Source organism: Gordionus sp. m RMFG-2023, chromosome 1 (assembly GCF_954871325.1).
Source record: "Gordionus sp. m RMFG-2023 chromosome 1, tfGorSpeb1-WG-v2, whole genome shotgun sequence".
Taxonomy (NCBI): domain Eukaryota; kingdom Metazoa; phylum Nematomorpha; class Gordioida; order Chordodea; family Parachordodidae; genus Gordionus; species Gordionus sp. m RMFG-2023.
This window is the reverse complement of record NC_088775.1, coordinates 62013041-62037221: the sequence shown is the minus strand read 5'-3', so window position 1 is coordinate 62037221 and position 24181 is coordinate 62013041. Positions and strand designations below refer to the sequence as shown.

Genomic DNA, 24181 nt, shown 5'->3' with positions numbered 1-24181 from the left:
TTACTTGGGTTATGGTTATTGATTCAAAGTTGTTATTTACTTTATTACTATTATTCGTTTCACTTAACATATTCATTTCACCACTCTAATTAATTAAAATGTTTGATTCATCACTTTTACCATTTACAGTAGTTGGGTTTTCTTCTTTATTCATAATAAAAGAATTACTCGTTGCCAGTTTACAGAATTAAACTACATATGTCTTTATGTCGAAAATATGTATATGTCAAAATTTTTAATCCCGTATGTGTTCTTTGCAAATGACAGCCAAATGAATGATTTTTTTAAATATTATACAATTGGGCGTTGAGCAGTCTATATTAATATAAGTCTATGGTGAAAACAAACACTATCTTAATTTTGAAAAAATTATTTCATATTAGTTTATAATAAAAAAATTTAGCTCATATTCCTTCAAGAATGATAGGGAATCAAGATTTTCTAGTTAATTTGAAGATGAATGAATCAAAATTTTTTACATTTTTAAATAAGAAATTTCCTAAATCGACCAAAATTTATTAAAATGCAATATGACTTTCTTACTTTTTATTGGCATTTACCAAGATTTATGATTTTCTCTTAATTGTGGATCGTAATTGAGATCATTTTGTTTATTGGTCGATCTTTCAAACCCTTTTAAAATTCATTTTTGTACTTAAAAAATATATAAATAAAATAAAAAAATTTGAAATAAAATTAATATGTTATTTTTTTTCAATTTACTTCATATTTTAGCATCCTTCATTATATTTTATATTTTTCTTATAAATTTTATCCAGACAATATTTACAAATTGGATTTACAACCTATATTTATTTATTTAATTAAAAATAAAAGAAATTATAAATTTGATGGAGGCACACCCCCTACAAAATCTACCCCATTTTCAAAAAAAAATATCGGGGCCTTTGGCCGCTATATTCGCCAAACCACAATGCTATAGTGATACTAATAAAATTGTAAGCTGCCATTTATAATCTCACAATAAAATTTTATTTACATCCTTTTAGACCTATTTAGGCTATAAAACATAATTAAATCTCTAATTCTTGCTAATAATCAATAAGCAATTGAAAAGTTGGTTGGGTCACTCCATTGGGATTGATCAATGAAAGAAATATAATCTGGGAATCTTTAATAACTTTGGATGTTTGCTCATTATTAAATATATAATTAAAATTTGTTTACCCATCAAAAATATTATTTTTAATACCAATATTAAAAGTATATTGCTAGAATTTTAAATGATTTATTATATTCTTACCGAAATTTTTAAAATTTATTTAAAAAATTAACAAATAAGAATATAATTAATATTTAACGTGTTAAATTATAAATATTATTATAAATTAATAAGAAGGCTTAAAATTTAAAAATAAAATTTTTTTTATAGTTTTTTATAATTTGTTAATAGACAGATCAATCGTATTAATTATTTAATTTAAAAAGAAAAAAATTCTAGTCAAAAACTACCCCCAAAAACAATACCTAGGCCCAAAGATTAATGCCTACCCCTTCAAAAAATATCTACCTCCAAAAATTTATACATACGCCCCCCCCTAAAATGCCAATATATTTTGGAGATATTTGTTTCCCCATCCCGCCGATGTAAACACTGGCTTTTCAAATGGTGTCTAAGTATTTTGTCATTTTTTGATATGAATTTTATCATCTCAAGGAAATTTCCATGATTTAAATTTTCAATTTTAAAGTTGATAAGTAATTTATTGTGGCTGATCCTCTGAAGGATTTGTTTACCCATCAACTTTATTATCTCTAATATGTATATGCTTACGTAGATAATATTTTGTTTAATATTTTAAAGATAGTTGTTGAATTCTATTTAAATAACAAATTAAAAAATAATGTATAATAATAAAAATCAATCAAATGACTCTCTTTAAAAGGACATATATTTATTTTTTAAAAAAAATCACAAAAGATATAAATATTTAAATAATAATCCTTAAAAAATATATTAGTATGATATTTTAAATGTTATTAAGCGAAATATGATAACTTTTAATATTTAAAATATAGTTATGTGATAGAGAAAAGTCATAACTTATATGCTAAAAAGAAATAATATATATTTGTTAATTTTTTTCTAATCGACTTCTTTTTTAATTTTTTACTTATCGGTATCAAAAATCGACATTTTCTCGCGGCATCCTGGGCAAAATGCCTACTTGATCTTATGTCCAGTCCCCTGGTATAACATATATAAAATAATAAATTCTGTTAAAAGATAAAAATGGCAGAAAAATTAAAAAGAAATTACAATACACTTGTAAAAATTTAATGAGGCATAATCCTTGAGAATTAAGTTCTCGGTCAAATTCTTGGGTATTTAAACGATGCTTATTTGTCACCAAATATGTTTTTAATGAAATCAAGTGGATAGGTAAAGAAGATATTTGCTATAATAAATATTAATAAGATATAAAAATAAAACTTGGATAAAATAAATTGCTGTTTACCGATTGTTGTAAAGTTTAGCAAAATTTAATTTATGATAAATATAAAGCATAGTGCCATTTAAACATGCGGTTTGCTATAAATTTTGACGAGGCTCTCCAAGACTCACCAAAGTTTAGGTTTTATAAAATATATTAAATATTTTAAGAAATATTATTCGTTAAGGAGGGATCTATATAAAGCTGAATTTTACTCACAAAATTTTGAGCTCATATTAGAAAAAGTGATATTTAAATTCATTTATATTTTTATTTTTAAATAAAATAAATACAATGCTGTGAAATTTAATTTATATTGTTGCTCTACAATTTATATTTAATCAACTTTTTGCATATACTTTTTATATATAAATTATCAATATTTATATGTGTATATTTAAGATATCTTCTTTAATTTTTATAGGAATTTTGAATAAATATAATTATTAATTAAATATTTTATTAATAACAAGAATAATAAATACTTTTTATCTTTGAAGTTTTAGAAATATTTATTATTATCTATTGATAAAAAAAGGAATATATTGATTTGTAAATAATTTTTTTTTACTTTATATATGAAGATAATTATAAATAATTTTTCAAATGAATAAGATAAAATGCAGCACCAATAAGATATATTTCAAGTTTTAATTTTTTTTATAATATTGTATAAAAATGAAGGAAATGTTTATTGCCTGAAATATAAAGTCAATTTTATATGCTATATTTCTTTCCATATATATTTAAACAAATTTTAATATCATGTTCATTTCATAAATATATTTTTTAAGAAATTTTTGTTAGAATATTTACATTTATTGTTGAAAATAAGTCAGACATATTTTCCATATTTTTCAATTATTTCATTTTTGTTTTGGTACATTTTACTAGATTTGCAGTTGTCTTCAAACAAAAACTCTTATTATGAGAGCACAAATAAACAACTATTTATATTTTCTTATTCAATTTAATCATCATATAAGAAATTATAAAAAGATATCAATACCCCTTATGTTACCATTCTTTTGAACAAATTCTCATTTAAAATAAGTTTTAATTTTTTACATTAAAACTTATATTTTAATTTCTATATAATTTTTTTTAAAAATTCTAAATAAATTTATTTGGCTAAAATAATTGCACATATAAAAGTATATGAAATAATCGAAATAAATTTATTAAAATAATATTGTGCATCAATGGTATTGCATAAAAGTATATTTAAAATATTCAAAATACCTGAAAATGATTTATAGCAATAATCAATATTTAATATGAATTTTTTTTTATATTTTGTTGTTTAATGTGTGTCATGGCTAAATGATTTATATATTTTTTTACATGAGAAAGATATCCTCCACAATCTTAAGCTGATATATATAGATTTAAAAGGGGGAAAATAGGCAATAATTATACCAAAATGCTAAATTATTAATGTTTAACTTTGTATTTGAGCAATTTATCAATTCAACTTTGTTATACTTGGTTCTCCTTTTCTCACAAGAGTTTTCAGTTTTCTTTACACCTCTTCAATTGGGTTGATTAGGAGATAAAAATAAAATTTTTTGGCTGAACTCGTAGATACTATTTAATTTAATATCACATTGAGTGATGAAATTGGTGTTGCTAAATGGCTCAATTTGAACCGATTTTTAAAATGGTTCAATATTTTATCTGGAAAAGTATTACGCCGATCTGTAGATTCTGGTCATAGCAAAAAGGTTTGAACATCTATCAGTAAAATCCTAAAGCTTAGCAAATATTTTTCTAAAAATATTGAGTTATAGTGCGCACAAATTGAACGTTGCAACACAGCATTTCAAAACACATATAAAAAACGTAAACGCAGCTATATTTAAATTGATGCGTTAAGTTTTATTTTTTCAATGTGGAGCATTTAAATTTAAATCATTAAAACAAAAAATCACTACAAAACCTTTATTGCCTAGCAGGGAAAATAATTCTACTTCAATGGAATCAAAAATTTTTAGAGACAAACTTAAAAATTTTATAAATTATTAAATTTTTATATTTTATTAAATTTATTAAATTTATTTATGAAAATATTTTATATTAAATTAAGTTACATATTTAATTTTTATATACAATGATATTATTAAATTGAATATTAAGATAAATTTAATTGGTATATCCCTTAATTTCTATCATGTTAATTTGCACACTATTCTAGATGTAGCCCATTGCGCTATTTTAAAACTTGGGGAATGAACCTCAAACTTAAAATAATATTAATTCTATTGTCTTACAACATGATACAATTGAAATTTCCATATGATTTAAGACATATAATTTAATTTTTATAGTGTAATAACTATACCTAAATAAGATTTATCTGTTGCTTCTATAAATAGATTTTCAATATCAACCATAGTAATTAAATGAATATTAAGAAAAATTTAATTGATATATCCCTTAATTTATATGTTAATTTGTACATTAATATAATTTGAATGTTAAGAAAAATTAAATTGATATATCATTTAACTTATATTAAATATGAAAATAGAGACAAATATAAATATATAAAAATTTTATTAAAAGAATATAATGTCAATATAAAAATTAATATAAAATACATAATATATTTTTATGATAAATAAATAATTTATATAATGCTATTAAATATGTCAATGCAGATTCATATGTAGGTTTTGGTAAGGTACCATTTGTCTTCAGATAGTGTAGAAATTTTAAAACCTCAGTTTTAAACACATGGTTGTCTAAATTCTACAAGGCTATCTATAAAAAGTCTAAATAAATTATAGATAAAAATTAGCTTTACTGCATCCCAAATGGGTTTTCTTCCAAAATTTAATAACCTATTAAATTCATTCAGTACTTTAGGTTTTTTTGTTGTTGAGAGTTCCACAAAAATTAACATTTTAAATGAGGAAATTAACTTTTTGAGAATAAAGAAAACAAAATACACTTATATTTTTTATGAATAATATTTTGTGGGATTTATTCAAATATAGATGGTAAATAAAATCAATATAAATTGTGGATCATCAGAATTTGAGGATTGGCACAGCCCTATTCTTTATTTTCCAGGTAGTTATTATCAACTTATCAATAATAAATAACATGAATATTTAATTAAGTAGGTTTTCCTATTTTCTCCTTATTCAGCTGATCCTTGAAGTTTCTCAATCTTTTGAGATAAAGAGGACTGTTATCAAAACCAGGGAATTCCAATGCCAAGCTAATTATAATATTTTTATATATTTATACCTGGAACCAATAACTGATAAATGTTTCATAGCATTGAAACTTTTTTTTATGGTTCAGCATTTCTGCAAACCTTTTGTTAATTTCATCGTTCCATGTCCTAAAAATATTATTATATTATTTAAAAATAATTATTCTTACAATTTATAAGAATTTTATCACTTCAAAATTTAAAAAGTTTTGAAAAACGCAAGCAAGTTTGTCTTTTAAAAAATAATTTAAAATGAAAAAATTTGAACGAATGCATTTAAATGCATTATTTGCATTTTAAAACGCTGCGTTGCAACTTTCAATTTGTGCGCACTATTAGTCATTTTTAAAAATTGGCTCAAACAAGCTGTTACAACCAGAGTTGTTAAAGTATCTAGATACTGTATCTAGATATAAAAATGTAGTATCTGTATCTGTATCAAGATAGATTTTTTAGAAAGGTATCTGTATCTAGATATTTTTTTAGAGGTATCTGTATCTGTTTTTAGATACTTTTTAAGATACATTTTATATACCCCTTTTTTTATTGTAAATAAAAATATTTGACTGTAAAATTTATTTTATTTCATATGAGCTTATGAAATAAATAAATATATATATATTATATATTAATATTTATTAATACTATAATAAAGAATTATATATACATAAAATATTAAAACTTATATATAAAAAATATATATAAATATTCATTAATTTAAATATTATGTCCGAGTTTATCAATAAACCATACAAATTTTAATATTACAATATGGAAATGGTAAATTTTATTTTATAACTAAATTTTTAAGTTTATATATTTATTTAGATCTATATCGATGAAGAAGAGGAAGCAACAAGTTCTATTGCTTTACCATGGCCAAATTGAGCATATTTTAAAATAATATCTCAAAACAAAGAAAACAATTAATTCTCTGATGGTAAAAGGTTTGCCGTGTCTACCTAAAAATACAAAAATATCCGTCAGTATGACTTCAACGTGCAATATCGTGAAGCACATAAGGGTATAGATATTATATATTTAAAATTCTAATTAAAATTTTAAGAGAAAATATCCAACCTTGTTAACAAAAATAAAAAAGGGGAATGAAAATAAAATACTAAAGAAAATATTGGCAAGGCTCATCCTCCAATAATATTTTTGCTAAAAGACCTTTGACTTTAACTCAAGGCACTTTAGATGATTTAATTATTGCTTTTATTATAGATGGCATGCAGCCATTATAAAAGAAAACAATTGATACAAAGATTAGCTGGTGAATTATCAAAATCATCAACTGACTGCAAGCAAATAACCTGCCAAAAAAAACAAATAATTTAATTTCAGATTTTTTTCAGTACCCTACAGCAGATATAATTTCTAATAATGATTTAAATTTTGATAATCAACAAATTTTAAATAACTTTTTCAAAAATAAATGTAGAGATTTTAGCATTTTTAAAGAACTGATATAAAATTGTTATTTATTAAATATAACACTACAATTCCTTCAAGCGCCCCTGTGGAAAGACTATTTAGTGTTGCTAAAAATGTCTTCACAGATAAACGAGGATGCCTAAATGATCAAAATTTTGAAAATATTTTATTACTGAAATCTAATAATTATTAATCATATATTTTCATATATTATATTAAAATTATAATTTTGGTTATATTCTGATAAATGTTATATCGCGTCAATAAATTTTTAGCTCATTTCATGAATTTTCACAATATAATATTAATTTAGGTTTATGCAAACCTATAAGAGCATACAGATACATTTAAAAATTGTATCTGTATCTTGATAACTTTTTAGACGCTGTATCTGTATCTAGATAACTTTTGAGACTATGTATCTGTATCTGTATCTAGATCCATTTAAAAAGTATCTTTTAACAACTCTGGTTACAACACTAGATGAAATGGAACAACATCCATAACTATAGTACAATTTGTTATATTATTTTGTATCAAAATATAATTCGTTCAAATATTCTTGTAATTTAATTGCATTTTACTGATTTAATTGTTCGTTCAGTAACGTGAGCTCATCCATATATAGATCCCATTGATTAAGCGCCCTTTTTTTCAAAAATAGCGATTTATTGTTATCCATTCTGACAACCTGCTAAACAGGAATATTCTCCTTTTTTGAATTACTTCATTGATATTCCTCTCTCAGAAACGTTGGTAACACGCCCTTTTTTTCAAAAATAGCGATTTATTGTTATACATTCTGACAACCTGCTAAACAGGGTTCTCCTTTTTTGAATTACTTCATTGATATTCCTCTCTCAGAAACGTTGGTAACACTTGAATGAATAAGTGTTTTTTATTTGTCGGCATATTATTGATAACCCAAGGTCAGCAGAAAAATGTAATCTTATTTTTTTTAAAATTATTTTAGTGTTATATAACAGTCATTCTCAATTTCCGCTAAAATATATTACGAAATTTCAATTTTATAAGTTTTTCCTCCGGATTTTTAGCAAAATCTCTGCTGAAATTACTATATTTTTAAAGCGCGATTAACTTGTTGCCATGTTATGGAATGGTTAGTGTTGCTAAGCAGCTCGTTTTGAACCGATTTTTTTAAAACGGCTAACTCAATATTTTATCCAAAAAAATATTACGCAAATCTGAATATTTTTCTTATAGATGGCACAATGGTTTGAACACCTATTAGCAAAATCTCGAGGCTTAGGAATATTTTTCTGGCTAAAATATTGAGTTAGTCGTTTTTAAAAATCGGCTCAAATCTAGCCGTTTATCAACAATCAATTTAATAGTTAATTTTCCTTATTCTTCAATAAAATATGTTCTTTTTAAGTTCCAATTAATTTATGCACATGCGATTTGCATTTTTTAAATAATATTATTTTTATATTAATGAACAAATATCCTTTTAGTGTTTTCAAGATGACACTATGACGATCATTTTAGAAAAGAAAATTAGTTATATAATACCATTCTTAACCTCCTTCATTAAAAACATATTTTCTATATTACTGTCCAAATATAAGTTATCCTCATACATAAAAGATAAGAATATTTAGGGGTGTACCTATACCACTTTTCAGAGGCCGATCCGATCCGATATTCCCTATATTAAATTGATATCGGCCGAATACCGATCCGATATCATATCTAATTTTGTATTCTGAAAAGATACCAATGGTTTTAATTTTAAATATACTTTTTATCAGTATAACATCTATTATTTAACTATACCATAACTTATGTCATTTAAATCTATTATAATGATTAGTTATATTTTATATTCAATTCAAATGCAATTCTAAAAGTATATAAAATATTTTTATTGTTAAATCACTTTTATATAATATTAATCTATATACATAATAAGTAATAAACAAATATATTATGAAATTTGAAATAAATATTTAAAATAATATTTAACATTTATAAATTGAAGATTTTTTTTTAGAAATACCAAAATTTCCAATTTATCAGAGGTCAGCCTGCAGCGATGGTAACTGTCAATATCACCAGCTTCACTAAAAACAGATTCTGAAGAAATTATCGCACACTTTTATAAACAGAATGCTCAAAAAAATAATAATATTGCAGAATGTTTATTAATTTTATTAAAAAAATATACAATAAAAATGGATTTCGATTTTATTTATAAAAATAAATGATTTTAGATATAACTTTTTTTAAAAATTTTATAACATTATTTTTGTTAAAGACGCCATTTTATATCGGATCGGATCGGAAAATTTTATAGTAATGGCCGAGAGAACCGATATTTTAAAATGGGTGAAATATCGGCCCGATCCGATAAAAAATGCTTGAGTATTCTTTTCTATAAAAAAATCACAACTATCTTTTTATTCAAAAATAAGTTTATTGATATTTTATATTAAAAAAAGGAGATTATTTCTATTTTATAATATATTTTTGTATCATTAAAAATTATTTTAAGCAAATAAATGCATTTCGAAATTTTTTTATGCTGATTTTTAATGAATAAATGATGACTTTAATGTAAAAATTATTTTTTTCAATAAATGCGCGTTTTGATTGAGAATTAGTAAGAACGATATAATGACTTTTTTATATGATATTCGAATTGAATATTAAAAAAACGTTTCTTACGTATTTCGTAATATCATAATAAGATTTTATGTTAGAAAACAGCAAATATTTTGATTTTACATTCTTTTATTTAAAATACACTTTTTTTTAAACATTTATTTATTTTTATTTCTATTTCTATTTAATTTTTATTTTTTTCATTTTACTTTCTTTTATTTCGTTTTTATACAATTTTACATTATTTTATTTCGATTTTACTTTCTTTTATTACCCCTTTTTATTAATTTAGGACTGTGCATATTTTTCACCCATCCGATCCGATATTTTCCGATATTGGTTCAAAACCGATCCGATACCGATATTTATATTGATTTTTCACCACCCCTCTTTGAACCAAATGTAATTAAGAAATCAATATTTTTTATGCAAAAGAATTATGCATTTAATTTAATTTTTTTATTTCAACAATAATTTAAAAAAAATTATATTATAATAGATAAAATAAATATAATAATATATCCATTTTATTTGGTATGAATTATAAAATTGTAATATTTAATTATAAAATTATAATATATTAGATTTTTAAAAATAATTTTCAGTATTCCTCCCCGTGAAATTAGAATTCCGCAGATAACTCATTTTGCAAAATTATCTTTGTCTTTTTTAAAATATTTCCATAATTCAGAAACCATATTTAAAATAATTCTTTTATTTAGTATAATAAATTATATGTTGGGAGGGAGAAGATCAATAAAGGGAGCCCAGGATGGCGATACAATTAGATCTGCATATATCAAAAGATACACGCTGACGAAGATAGAAGCCTTCCCGTGGGTCACCAGTGATGGCGTGAATTTTTTACCAAGGGATTTGAAGAAAGTTAGGGCATGATTGCCGAAAAAACCGGTTTGTCGAAAACAATTGGTATGAGATTGCAATTGGTTAGGGAAATGTATTTGTTAATTTTAGAGTTTTCTTCTCTCACGAATGAGTTGTTACTAAACGAGGGAGCGAAACGGTCGATTCAAGTGTAATCCCATGCTAAAGGAGTTCCATTACTCCAAGGTATTAAGGTTAGCCCATCTGGCCGGATACTATTTTTAGTTGAGAGGCCACAGGGTTCGAGGGTTGCGGGGATTTGAGCTGAGCGTAGGGCGCGGAGGATGGTGCCGTTAACTGCACTGTGCTGAGAGTTACTACCTTTAGAGGATCGACAATGAAGAGGTTGATTTCCGAAACAATCAACGGGGTGGGAACATAAAGTGCATGCAGAGTTGGCCAGTATTTTACAACCGAAACGGAGACCTATTGCAATGCGTAATTCTTCGTTTGTTAGGAGGAGTCCTAAGTTTGAGCTGGGCAAATTTTCTAACCATTCATAACCTGATAAGGAATGTAAAAGTTGTAGAACTTGCAGTTGTTGTGGGAGAGAGAGATGATCAACAGTTAAGGATTCATCAACTAAATAAGTGATAGTAAATGTGAAAGAATTGATTGGGATCCCTTAGACGCAGCACTCGATATTAGATATTCAACGGAGTGGCGTATTAAGGGAAGATTCCAGTCCTGTTGCTTTCGTGATGTAGGGATTGGATCACGGAAATTCTCTTTCCAGATTGTTAGGGCGTGAGGTGGGGGTCTGTGAAGTTATTGTTAAGTGATAGAATAATTAAGCGGCAGCTTGATTCTGAGGCTAAAATGGCAGCAAGGCTGAGTGGCGCAGGTGATAGCCCGAGCCCCCCAAATTTCGAAGGCAAGGAGGCCTGCATCCAAGAATTAGGGCTGAATTTTATATTGAAGATGCCTTCTAAAAAGTCATTGATTGATGATTTTAGTTGGGTTAGAATTTCCGGGAAAAGAAAAGTGAGGCAGAGCGGAAGGCATGTTGGATTTTGGGAATAAATAAAAAGTTTTTGAAGCTTGATGGGAAGGAATAACTTTAAGGATTTTATGTAAAAGGTGGAAATTACGGAGAAATTTTGTTTTGAAATATTCGATTGCTTTATTGCCTCCTATTGGGGATCCAAGATGTTTGAACCCGGATAGATTAACGGATGTGAAGTTATGAGGAGCGGTAAAGATTTAATCTGGTGAATAAAATTCGCATTTCTTGTTATTAAGAGACAACCCTGTAATATTGGTTAGATTATTTATTATGGGGGCTATTTTTAGGAGTTCATTATGTGGACCAGCAAGAGTTCCATCATCCAAATACCAAACATTGAGGGTCAAATTTGTCTCACGATTTATCATTTCAATGATCGACTGGATATCTAAGCAAAAAAGAGCGGGTCCAAAAGGGGATCACCCTGTTGATTGCCTTGCCTTGATTCAATTATTGTGTTGTTGAATTTAAGGTAGGATGATTTGTTATAAGAGGCAAAAAGGTAATGAAAATATTCTGGAAAATGGGGAGAAAATGTTCCCGTTTAAGAGAGTTAAAGGCGTTTTTAAAATCCACTTTTAGTATGCAGTTTTTTATAGAGTAAGTTGGATACGCGTGGCATGAGAGGCCGCTTCACAACCGGAAGGTATGTTAAAGCCAAGCCGATGGAGAATCAATCGCTCGGTGAGCTTGTTTTTTATTTCAAGTACAAATAATTTTGGATATAAATTGACGGAAAATAGAGCCAACGGCGATTGGGCGGATGTCGCCATCTTTTTTGTTTAAGGCTATTAAGCGTGCACCGTGAATAAGAGGTTGTACTGAAGAAGGTATGTTGTTGTTTAAAATATGATTAAGCAGCGTTGTTATGTTGTGTATAAGTTCAGTGTTGGTGGGTCTTGAAGATATATAGCTCTAAAACCGTCAAGTCCTCCTGAGGAGTCTTTTCTGAAGGAGATTATTGCCTTAGTAACTTCTATGGCGGTTAGAGGAGGAGTAGGAATGGTTAGAGATGGTGGTGGTAGTTCACTAAAATCTTGGGGATGTATAGATTGTAGTAAGAGTATAGTGTCCAAATTGTCAGGGGATATGGTGTCTTCGGACACTGCTAAATTTAGAGCCGCTTTAATATTACTGGCATTAATTTTACGATTGATAAGTTTAGCCTTTAAATCTGGGATTTTATGATTAAAGCTAGGTATTGAAGAACAAGAGGCATTGCTGTTGGGGATTGGGTTGATTAACTGAGACTTAATTTGTTTTGTTAAGTTTAACTTTGTCGACGGAGCCTTCAAGTGAGTAAAACAGAAGTTAAAAAGTTTTCTACAGTTGTCAACATTTATGATATTATTATTGAGTGATTGAATAGTGGTATTAAGTTTACTGGCTTCAAGTGCTTTGACTCCCCGAGGAATCCTAGATATCGTTGAGGGTAGTGTGTTATATAAAAGATTATTTATCCAGTCTGGAATTGGAGAATTATTGGTAGAGAATTCTAGAGGTTGGGGAGTGCATCAAAAACAGGTTGAATATCATTACTTTAAGCAGGGTAGCGAAGGGAGGTCAATTTGGGCTATTGGTCGGCGGCGGCGCAATATTTATTTTAAAATTTTTTTTAATGAATTTAATTTATAAATCAATTTATTTTTTAATGAATTTAATTTATAAATCAATTTATTTTTTAATGAATTTAATTTATAAATTAATGTATTACATTTTTTATAATTTATTTGGGCGATCTTTTCTAACAAATTGTTAAAATGGTTTAATTGATCTTAAATTATTTGCTGTCTCTCGAGTTTAAATTTTATTTTCTCATTCTCAGAAATAGACTAAGGAATTGCATTTTTACTCAGATCAGAGTCACATCAACTACATATATAAGAAATATTCTATTGATTTCTATTGTATAAAATAAATTTGGAATGCGAGCAAAATATAAAGTATGAAATATAATAAGTCAGAATTCAGATTTAGCAAAATTATAATTGTCATGAATAAACAGTATTTTATCAAGATTTGTGAGACATAAAGAAGTCCTTTTAGCATTGAGTATTAATCCAGCAATGGAAAAATTCTTTCGCTATGCAGGTATACAAAGAACCTTCCTAGCTAAATTAGCAAGCATATGAAGTTCCAGTCGCTTTTTCTTCCAAAAGATTAATGCATCCTCTTCTGGGATATTATTTTGGCTGAGCAAAATATGGCATTCTTGCTCTAGATTACTAATATTGTTATAATCGTTACTTGGAAGGGAATGTTTACGAGCTAATTTAGCTATATAAGAGCTTGATGTTTGACCATTATCCTCAACTTGATTTTCACTCTGTGCATTTCTATCATGCTCTAAAAGTTTTAAATATCGAATTAAAAATTCCAATGATGTCGTAGAATTCGAATTTAAATATTCTGAAACAACTTTAAGATTTTGAAATCTGGGATCAAGTAGTTGCTAATATCTAATATTTAAAGGATCCAAACCGAACCTGAACCGAACCGGTAAAAACCGGTATTTTTTATCGAACCTAAACCGAACCTAAACCTCTAAAAAATTTCTAGCCGAACCTGAACCGAACCGCTAAATTGCTTCTGAACCGGTTCGAGTCTCATAATTTTATGCTTATAAAATAATGTGTAAGTTATTACTAGTAGTATATTGCAAAAATCTTAATTATATTCATATTGTTTTAAAAATTATTCACATTTGATTGATAAACGTCAGTCATCATTTTTATAAACTTTAGTATATTGCCATTTTACAATATTTTTTAAATATTTTAAGCTTATAAATTATAATGCCTAGAAAAAAATTATATCTAATATATAAATTATTTACATATAGTATTATAAATGACACATAATCTGATATCATACTGGCAATGCCAGCTACCCAAGTTAGTGTGGAAGGATGTTTTTCAACAATTAAATTTATATTATCTCCTTATAATTTTGAAAATATATTAATTGTGCAGCCTAATAAAAAAAATTTAAGTAATTATTAATATTAAAATTAATCATTGATATATTTATTTGTTATATTTATAAATTAAATATTATTTTATAATGTGCAATTAATAAAAATGAAGGTTTTTATTTTAATTATGAAATAAAAAAAAAATTTTCCTTATATATAATCTTAATGTAGGTTTGAATACAAAAGTGTTCCGAACCTATATTTTTATTTTTTGCGAACCGAACCTGAACCTTGAACCGTTATTTTTATCCGAACCTGAATCTGAACCGATATTCGTTTCGGTTTGGATCCAAAATATAATTTTTTTAATAAAAATATAAAATAACTTGAAGTTCAGTTATGGGAAACCTATGATCAAGCTTTTTTTTTCATATTTTCTTTTAAAGCATATAATATCTGAGCAATCAGATCTATTGATTTGTATATGAGTTTCTATTTCACTGCGAAATAATAACCCTAAGTTTATTGTCGATCCTTTTTAGGTGGAAAGAAATTCCACCGACTCTCGGAATGGATTTAATAATAAAGCTCATCAATCATATCCCATTCATTATTAAAGAGTTTTAAAGATTGTTTTCCTATTTTATTTAGAACATTATTTATAGGAATTTTGTTTACACTGCGAACACTTTCTAGCATAATTAATATGCTATGCCAGTGGGTAGGGCAATTTAATTTTAAAGTTTTTGCATTAATCAGATTGGTTGGTGCAATGCCATTTCTATTATCCGATTCATCAGACATATCAAAATGGTCATCAAGGTATGGATCAGAATCAACAATATCCAATATATTACCTGTCTCATAAATTGACTGCAGACATTTACGATGTTCAGCCTCAATTTCACATTTCATATCAGCTACTCGATATATAAGAGCTGAAATAATTTCTCTAATTTTTTTTAATGAGAATATCAATTTTTATTAACTTTTTTATGCCATCAACTAAAATCAAATTATGAAGTCCTAAGCATAAATGATGCTCATAATCCCCTAATCTGACGCTTCTTTAGACATTGGCCCCAGCATCAGTTACCATTTGTATTATTTTGGCTTTAAAATGGAACTTCTCTTCAATACTATCAATCTCAGATAATATTATTTCCCCAGTATGCTTTTGAGTCACTTTCTAGTTGCTAGGGTAAAATATTTTAAATCAAAATTTTCATCTAAATGATGAAGACTAAATGTGAAATTTCGACGCTTGAAATGATCGGTCCATAAATCAAAAGTGTTTGAACAAAATTTTGCTCCAGAATCAATCAGATTTAAAACATGGGCCTTTATAGATAAATAAACATCGTCTAGTGCACCCCGACTAATGGTTGTCCTATTTGGCAATTCTGACGAGGAATCAATTATCTTATATTTCTATTTTTTAGGCGATTTTTAATAATCATTTTATATAAATTTTAAACCTTTAGAAAATCTGTCATTCCTTTATTGTTTATAGAATCAAATGGCATTAAATCTAAGCAGCACATCAAAACATAATTTTGCACTATTATATTTCATATTTATTTTAAACATTAAAAAGATATTTAAAGAACACAAAATAATTAGAGCTGGAATGATATATATTATAAATTTGATTTAGTTTTAACTTTCAAAATAAAGTTTTACTAAATAATTTAATAAATTATATATTAAGTTTACACATTAAAAAGACATTTAAAAAACATAATAATTAAAGTTGGAATGAAACAAATTATGAATTTGATTTAGTAGTAACTTTCAAAATAAAGTTTTCATAATTAATTTAATAAATTATATATTAAAAAGATCTCAAAATAGAGCTGGCAATAAATAAACTAAAAATTTAGTTGTTTTGAACTTTCAAAATAAAGCTTAATAATAATTTAACAAACCAGTTAAAAGTTTTAAATGAATAATAATAAACAATATTACTAACATAAGAGCCATTTTTTATCTTTTATAATGTTGCTGCATCTTGATGTTGGCTTTAAAAACATTTTTAGACTTTGAATGGATTTATAATTATTCATTTTTTCTGATAGTTTGTGATAATTAATTGCCGAGATAGATTACTTGTACTTATATTTTTATTAAAACATTTTATTTCATAACTAAAATATAAAATATATATAAATATAAGTCTAAAATAAAATACTGTGAAAATGAATTATGTTTATTCGAATCTTCCTCATCTTTTTTTGCCAATTTTAAGCAAGGTTCACAATAAATATAATCAGTCATTATTGTGCTTTTCTTATTTTCATTCTTCAAAATAAGATTTCCAAAGTACCCCCAGTTATGATTAGTAGAGAGAGTTGTTATTTCATAATTGTATATAGGGTGGTTTAAAACGTGCAAATCCATAAAAATAATATGAATTGTTTGTGGAAATAAAATATGATGTATGAATGAATGTAAATGATATTCACTAGAGATCTGCAAAGTTAGGCCCGGCCTGAGTCCGTCGGGCTTAATTTATTTATAATAATCGGGTTCGGGCTGGGCCGGGCCTAATATTTTTAAAAAAATTTCGGGCCGGGTTGGGTCGGACCTTGGAAATTTTATTAAATATATCTAAATTTATCAATTTTATATTGAATATTTTATGTAAAATAAAAATTTTTGATTTAATTTATTGAAACTAAACGCTGTATAACATATGTCTTTTATTTTAAGTAATTATAAAAATTAATTTCTATATTTAAATAAATTCGGGCCTTACCGGGCTGATAAATTTTTTAAAAATAAATTTCGGGTTCGGGCCGGCAAAATTTTAAAAAAAATTTTGGGTTCGGGCCGGGCCGGCACAACTTTAAAAAAAATTTTGGGTTCGGGCCGGGCCGGCACAACTTTAAAAAAAATTTCGGGCCGGGCCGGGCTTAATGTGCAATAGAATACAATTCATATTTTAATTTTATTAATGTTAGTATTCAAATTAAAATAATAATAATTTAATTTATAAATATAATTAATATGCTTTCTAAAAATTATACACCATCGATGATCTCAATCGGCGGCTTTTCCGGCATGCATAAAAATATCGGCATTAATCGGCGGCGCACAGGTCTAGTAATGAGACACCTAAAAGAGGACATCTTTTTTCCGGGGACATGGTTCCCTATTTTCTTTTGGTAATAGTAATGTTTTTAGAACACTTGTTCTCTAAAGGTAGACACTCTCGGCACAGTGCAGTTAACGGCACTATTCTCCGTGCTCTAAGCTCAGCTCAAATCCCCGCAACCCTCTAAACCTGTGGCCTCTCAACTGAAAATAGTATCCGACCAGATGGGCTGACCTTAATACCTTGGAGTAATGGAACTCCTTTAGCATGGGATTACACTTGCATCGACCGTTTCGCTCCCTCATTTAGTAACAACTCATTCATGCGAGCGGAAAACTCTAAAATTAACAAATACATTTCCCTAACCAATTGCAATCTCATACCAATTGTATCTGACACAACCGGTTTTTTCGGCAATCATGCCTTAACTTTCTTCAAATCCCTTGGTAAAAAAATTCGCGCCATCACTGGTGACCCACAGGAAGACTTCTATCCTCGTCAGCGTGTATCAAAGGATATTAACAGATCAAATTGTATCGCCATCCACGGCTCCCTTTTTTGACCTCCTCCCTCCCAACATATAATTTATTATACTAATTATATACAATTTACATTTTTTAATATTTTAAAAATACTATTTACACATAAATATCAATCGAAATTTAAAAAAAAAATTAATAAACTTAAAAGATGATAGGAAAAAAATTCTTTATTTAAAGTATAAATAATAAAATTGATGTTATTTTTTAAAAAATTAAAAATAAATATAACTTTGGGTTTTCCTTTCTATTTTTATAAAAAAACTTTAATCTATTTAAAAAAATAAATAACATGTTTAAAAAAAAATTATTTAGAAAATATTATTAATGTAAAATAGTAACTCGGGGAAATTTATTATTTTTTTTAAATTAATTTTTTTTAAATATTTAAAAAATTTTTTTTTATTAAAAATAAATAAATATGATGTATATAATAATAATTCAAAGTTTAATTACTCATAAGTTTTAAGAATTGCATTTTTAGTAAAAAATCGGATCGGTTCTGTTTTTACACGTATGGGCCCTATCCGATATTTTTGGAAAACGCTAAATATCGTTACTGATCGAATTCGGCACAGCCCTAATTTAATATATTTCAGTACGTTTTATTTCGTTAGGTCATATCTATATACAGAGGTACAAAAATATATTGCACGGACCAACGTTTAGATTTGTAAAAAAAATTGACCTGACCCATATTATTTAACCCAGCTTGGGTGAATGAAAGTTTTTTGCGGCTCGGTTTTATAAAAATAATTTTTTATTTTTAATGCCCGGGGTTTTAAAAAATAAATTCGGCCAGATTTTAATATTATACCAATTCGGCATTTTACTGATATTCAGATAATGCGAAATCATTTAATATCTGATAACTTTTAAAATTATCCTTTTTATTCTAAAATGAAGATTATTTTTTATTTATACCAAGAAAAAGAGGACATTTGTGTTCATTTTTGGCGAAATGTATTTTTTTAAAATATTGTATGGTTGATTGACTAAAAATAAAAACTATAATTAATCTCTTTTTTTTATTTTGGGATTTTTATTCTATTAGCATTTTAGTGATTAATCATTTGTTTGATAAACATTACCAATAAAGATTATGAGAGACATTAAAATATTTTATATATAATATTAAAAATTGTTAATAAAAAAATATGTATATTATATATAACAATAATATAAAAAAAATAAGGAAGAATTAGGAGGGAAAAGGGAGTGTTTCGAAGAAACACTTGTAGTTCCCTTTTAAGATTTCTAATTGAATTTTTTGTTTGAGAGATAGGGACTCGTTTTTAACCCCTGTCCTTATTAAAATTTTTCTACCCAATTGATTTAAAAATTTTAGGGATTGCGGACCGGGGTTTCTCAAAACACTAAAAAATAGAGGAATAAAAATAAAAGAATTAAGAAGAGACCTATATTTATTGCATTTATTGATTTCTTGAGGATATGGAAAATATCCCGAATTTGAGGAACGAGGGAAATCCAGGAAATTCTAATATTTGGGTAAATGATGTAGGAAGTAGGGTAGAAATGAACTCCTGTGAATGGTGTTGAAGGCATTTTATTCACCTCTGTGTTTACAAATACTTAATAAATATTTTTCACTTGTGCTAATTTTTTATAAAATTATAACGGGCCTGGCAATTCGTATATAAAAACTTCTCAGGCCACGCAATTTATACATAAAAAACAGGCAGGGCCTCGCAAATCTCTTATTTTTTTTAAATTTTAATAGGCCAACCCATACATTAAACTTTTGTTACCTTTTTTGAATATGAAACTTTATATGTAAATACATTTTAATATTATTTCTTTGTATTTTAAGAGCTGTCTAATAGTGCGCACAAATTGAACGTCTCAACGCAGCGTTTCAAAACGCAAATAATGCATTTTAAATGCATTCATTTAAATTGGACAGCATTTTTTTTGTTTTAAATTTAGACGTTTTATATTAAAAAAATAAAAATTAACAATTCAATTTACGTTACATTTTTTTATATGCGTTTTGAAACGCTACGTTGAAACGTTAAATTTGTGTGCACTATAAAATACGAAATCTATATATAATATAGTAAATTTACAAAAAAATTGAACAAGTTATTTATCAATTAAAGATAAACGTACAATTGATTTATGAACGGTAGTTGTAGAAAGAAATAAGTGCCTTAATTGACATTTGGAAAAATTTAAATATTGATATTAAAAATGTGATGACCGGAAAATTCGTACAAAAATTTAACTGGCTAAGGCGGACTTTCTTAAAATTTAACTAATCAGACAATTTGTGCAAGAATTCTTAACGGGCGGGCTTTGCAGATCTTTGACTTGTTTAAATTAACTATTTCTTTCTTTATTATAGTTTATGTAATTTTTGACTAAAAATAAATTATAAATTAGTCTCCTAAATCAATTACTATTTAATTAAGATACTATAGTAGTGTATTATATTTGACTAAAGATAACAATTATTAATTTAAAAACAATTTTACTTTTCTTTTATAAAATAGTTGAGTATTTTCTAACGAGATATAAATGGTTTTGAAATAGAAATATAAATGTGAATGAATATGATATATCATTCTATAATACAATTTTTAAATTATATATGATAATAGTCGAGTTTTTCAAATTCGGTCCGGTCAGGCCTGGGTTTTATAATTATTGGCCCGGCCCAGGTTTATGAGATAAATATATTTTTCGGCATTGCCCTGGTTGTTGAAAAATTTATTTATACCCCGCCCGGGTTTATTTAAAAAAAATTTATACCATTTACCTTGCCTGGACTTTGCTTCGGGTCTGCAATAAGTGGGTTTTGACTCGAATCCCCCCCCCCACCCACTGTTTAAAAAATTAGTTCGTTTGCTCATGGTTTTTTTAAATTCACCTACCCGCCCATTTATCTAAAACTTTTTTTTAACCCATCGCTCATTGTTTAAAAATTATTTTATTTTTTATATATTTTTATTAAATATTACTTTTTTTACGTTTGACAACCTACCATTCTTGTATTATTTCTTTCGTTCATTCATAATCGCGGTTTCTCCAGATAGAATATTTCGATTTGACTGTGAAAATTAATATCCGTTCATGATATATTTAGGATTAATATGCTTTCAATTCAAATTTGATGGGGAATATCTTGGGGATTTGAATTTAAAAAACATTTCAGATTTTGAAAATGATACGATTTTATAAATCCTAGCCGAAATAAAAATTCGTGCTGGCCATTGTAATTAAATCTTCGATTATGAAAATATTATGCTTAATATCACAGAAACTAGATATCCACCAGGTAATTAGGATAGGCGTGTGATTTAGTTTTGCACTTGTTTATTTTATGAAAATTGTTTTGCTTATTCTGGTGTACCGATACCATCCTTTGGAGGGCCGATCCAATATTAATTGATGCCTAATTACCGATCCGATATCATATCTGATTTTATATTCTGTAAACATATTAATCGTTTTAATTTTTAATGCAAACATCTACTTGTCTCATATACTTTCAATAGTTCAAGATCTATAATTTAACTATGCCATAACATAATTCATTTAAAAATATTATAATGATCAGTTATAGTTTATATTATATTCATGAATCTCGTAATATATAACATATTTTTATTGTAATTATCGTTTACTTTTATAAGCAGAATGCTAAAAAAAATAACAAATATGGCACCTTGTTTATTTTCTATTTTTTTTATAAAAAGGCTATGATTTTTTGAGCAGTAAATTAATCCAAATTGGCAGTATTTTTATTATCAAATAATTAATCCTTTGGACATTATTTATAAATTTATGGGCAGTAAATTTATCTAAATGGGCAGCATTTTTTAATCAAAAAATGAAAATTAATATATCAAATATGGAAAAATTAGCGAATTAAATAAAATATCAAAATTGTTATGGAATTGCAGTTTTTATTAAAAATAATTATATTTAAATATTTAATTTAAACTTTGTAGAGCCTTACAAATATCTCTTTTATTATAAGTTATCAAGAATATTTTATGAAAATTAACATATCAAATATAAAAATTAGTAAATTTACAAATATATCAAAAATTAGATCCAATATGGAATTGCAATTTATTATTGAACATTGTATCATTGGAGAAAATCTAATAAATAGAAAATAATTTATAAATGTTTATATCTAAGTGATGATTAAACTTACATGTTATTGTACAACAAAAGCCTTTTTAACCTCTGAAGATTAACCTCCGTCGTTTTTGCTTGATAAACATGAGCCCAATATATGACGATTGATTTGTTACCAAAAGCCAAATTAAAGCCACTGTAAATGGCTTTTGGAGCTTCTGATATTAATACTATATTTTAACACAATGTCCAAATATCTGTTTTACACCTTTATTGAAAGATAACAAATTTATAATCTTCTATTTATCACTACAACACACTCCAATTCCCAAATAATGGAAATGCTTATTTGTATCAGAAGTACCTACAACTATCAATGGGTATAGGTGGCACCTACATGGAGCTTAGTTGAATGACTGGCTAGATTGAGGAATTTTTTTGTAGGTATAAAAAATCTAAATTAAACTAAATTTATAAGACCCATATTTTTTTGCCTTTATTCCCGTAAAAAATTTCTTATGACTTATTGAAGGTAATATGAATTTTTTTTGTATATTTTACATAATCATTTTTAGGCCTGCAAAAAAACGAATCGAATTTTCATAGAATAATTATGCTACTCTTATTCGTACGAATAATAAAATGAATCGAATATTCAATTTGATTTGAAATTTTTTCTGTTTATAAAAAATAGATTATATTTTGCAAAAAAATAATAAGACATTATAAAATGGCACCTTTAAGGATTTTAGTAAAACTAAGCTAATTGTCATTAGCGTATCAAAATTTACAGAAAATAACAAGCGAAATAAAACCTAATGATTTCATAACTTTACCCGAAATATATATATTAATAGTAATATTTAAAAAAATTAATTAAATTATCATATATACAACAATTAAAAGTTTTACTTCTTATGAAGATTAAAAAGAAATACAAGTAAAATAAAAAAAATAGGAAAATATAATAATTGCTTTATATTTTTACTTACGAATACTAACGGAAAATAAAATGTTTCTTAAAAATTAAGAATATAAACGAATATTTACAAATAATTTCAATTAGGAATAATTTCGAATAATACTAATAATTCGAACGAATAATAAAAATTTACTATTCGGAGAATAATTTTTCTTTTTATTTATATTCGATTCAAATTTTCGAATAATTATGCTATTCGTATTCGTAAAATACGAATCGAATAACGAATAATTTGCTTTAGGCCTAATTTATAAGTTTGGGACCCATTTTAAATAAAGTTTTCATTTCTAATTTTACATCACTAGGAATTTTGAGAATTTGAGATGTCTGTAATGTCATTATTATCATATAAAGAAGGTAAATTCTTGTAACATCTTTCCTATATTTTTTTTACTAAATTACATCTAAAATAAATACTGTAGAAAATTAAAACTTCCCAAGTAAATGAAAAAACTGGAATAAAAAATTAAAATACCTACCAAATTATTTTCAAACTATCTATTTATTTTAAATACTCTCCTAATCAATAAAAAACTTGAAAATTAAATATTAACTGCCCGAATATTTAAAATACCTACCAAATGTTTTTTCTACTGCCCATTTTGATTTATTTTACAGCCCATTTCTTAATAAAAAATTGCCAGAATAATTTGTCGTCTTATAGAAATAAATGACTTTTTTAGATATAACTTTTTTTTAAAATTTTTATAACATCATACTTTTATAATATAAATTTTTTTTATAGTTAAGCTCCATTTTATCCGCAGAATATTTTATAATATCGGCCCGATACTATAAAAACTATCGGTACATCCCTAATTTCACCAAAACTGGGTTCAGGATTAAACCATAACATTATACATTATATTGTTTAGGGTTAATTAATATTTTAAAAATTGGGTTAAGT

At 26.1% G+C, this 24181-nt stretch overlaps 1 protein-coding gene and 1 long non-coding RNA gene across 6 annotated transcripts in view; both read left to right on the top strand.

Annotated features, from left to right (window-relative positions):
* Positions 1-2524: 2524 nt before the first annotated feature.
* LOC135930975 (arf-GAP with coiled-coil, ANK repeat and PH domain-containing protein 1-like) overlaps positions 2525-24181 on the top strand; it is an 89460-nt gene continuing 67803 nt past the window's right edge. For 4 of the 5 annotated variants that reach the window (XM_065467795.1, XM_065467794.1, XM_065467796.1 and 1 more), the window contains exons 1-2: positions 2525-2597; positions 2644-2701. In XM_065467795.1, the coding sequence (XP_065323867.1) occupies positions 2545-2597; positions 2644-2701 (111 nt within the window). In that variant the 5' untranslated portion in view covers positions 2525-2544. Of the gene's footprint in view, positions 2598-2643; positions 2702-24181 lie in introns of those variants that run through there. The other variant, XM_065467798.1, reaches the window with a different exon arrangement.
* LOC135922290 (uncharacterized) lies at positions 6409-7255 on the top strand. Its single transcript, XR_010570829.1, has 3 exons — positions 6409-6459; positions 6508-6703; positions 6907-7255. It is a non-coding gene; the product is annotated as an uncharacterized LOC135922290 (long non-coding RNA).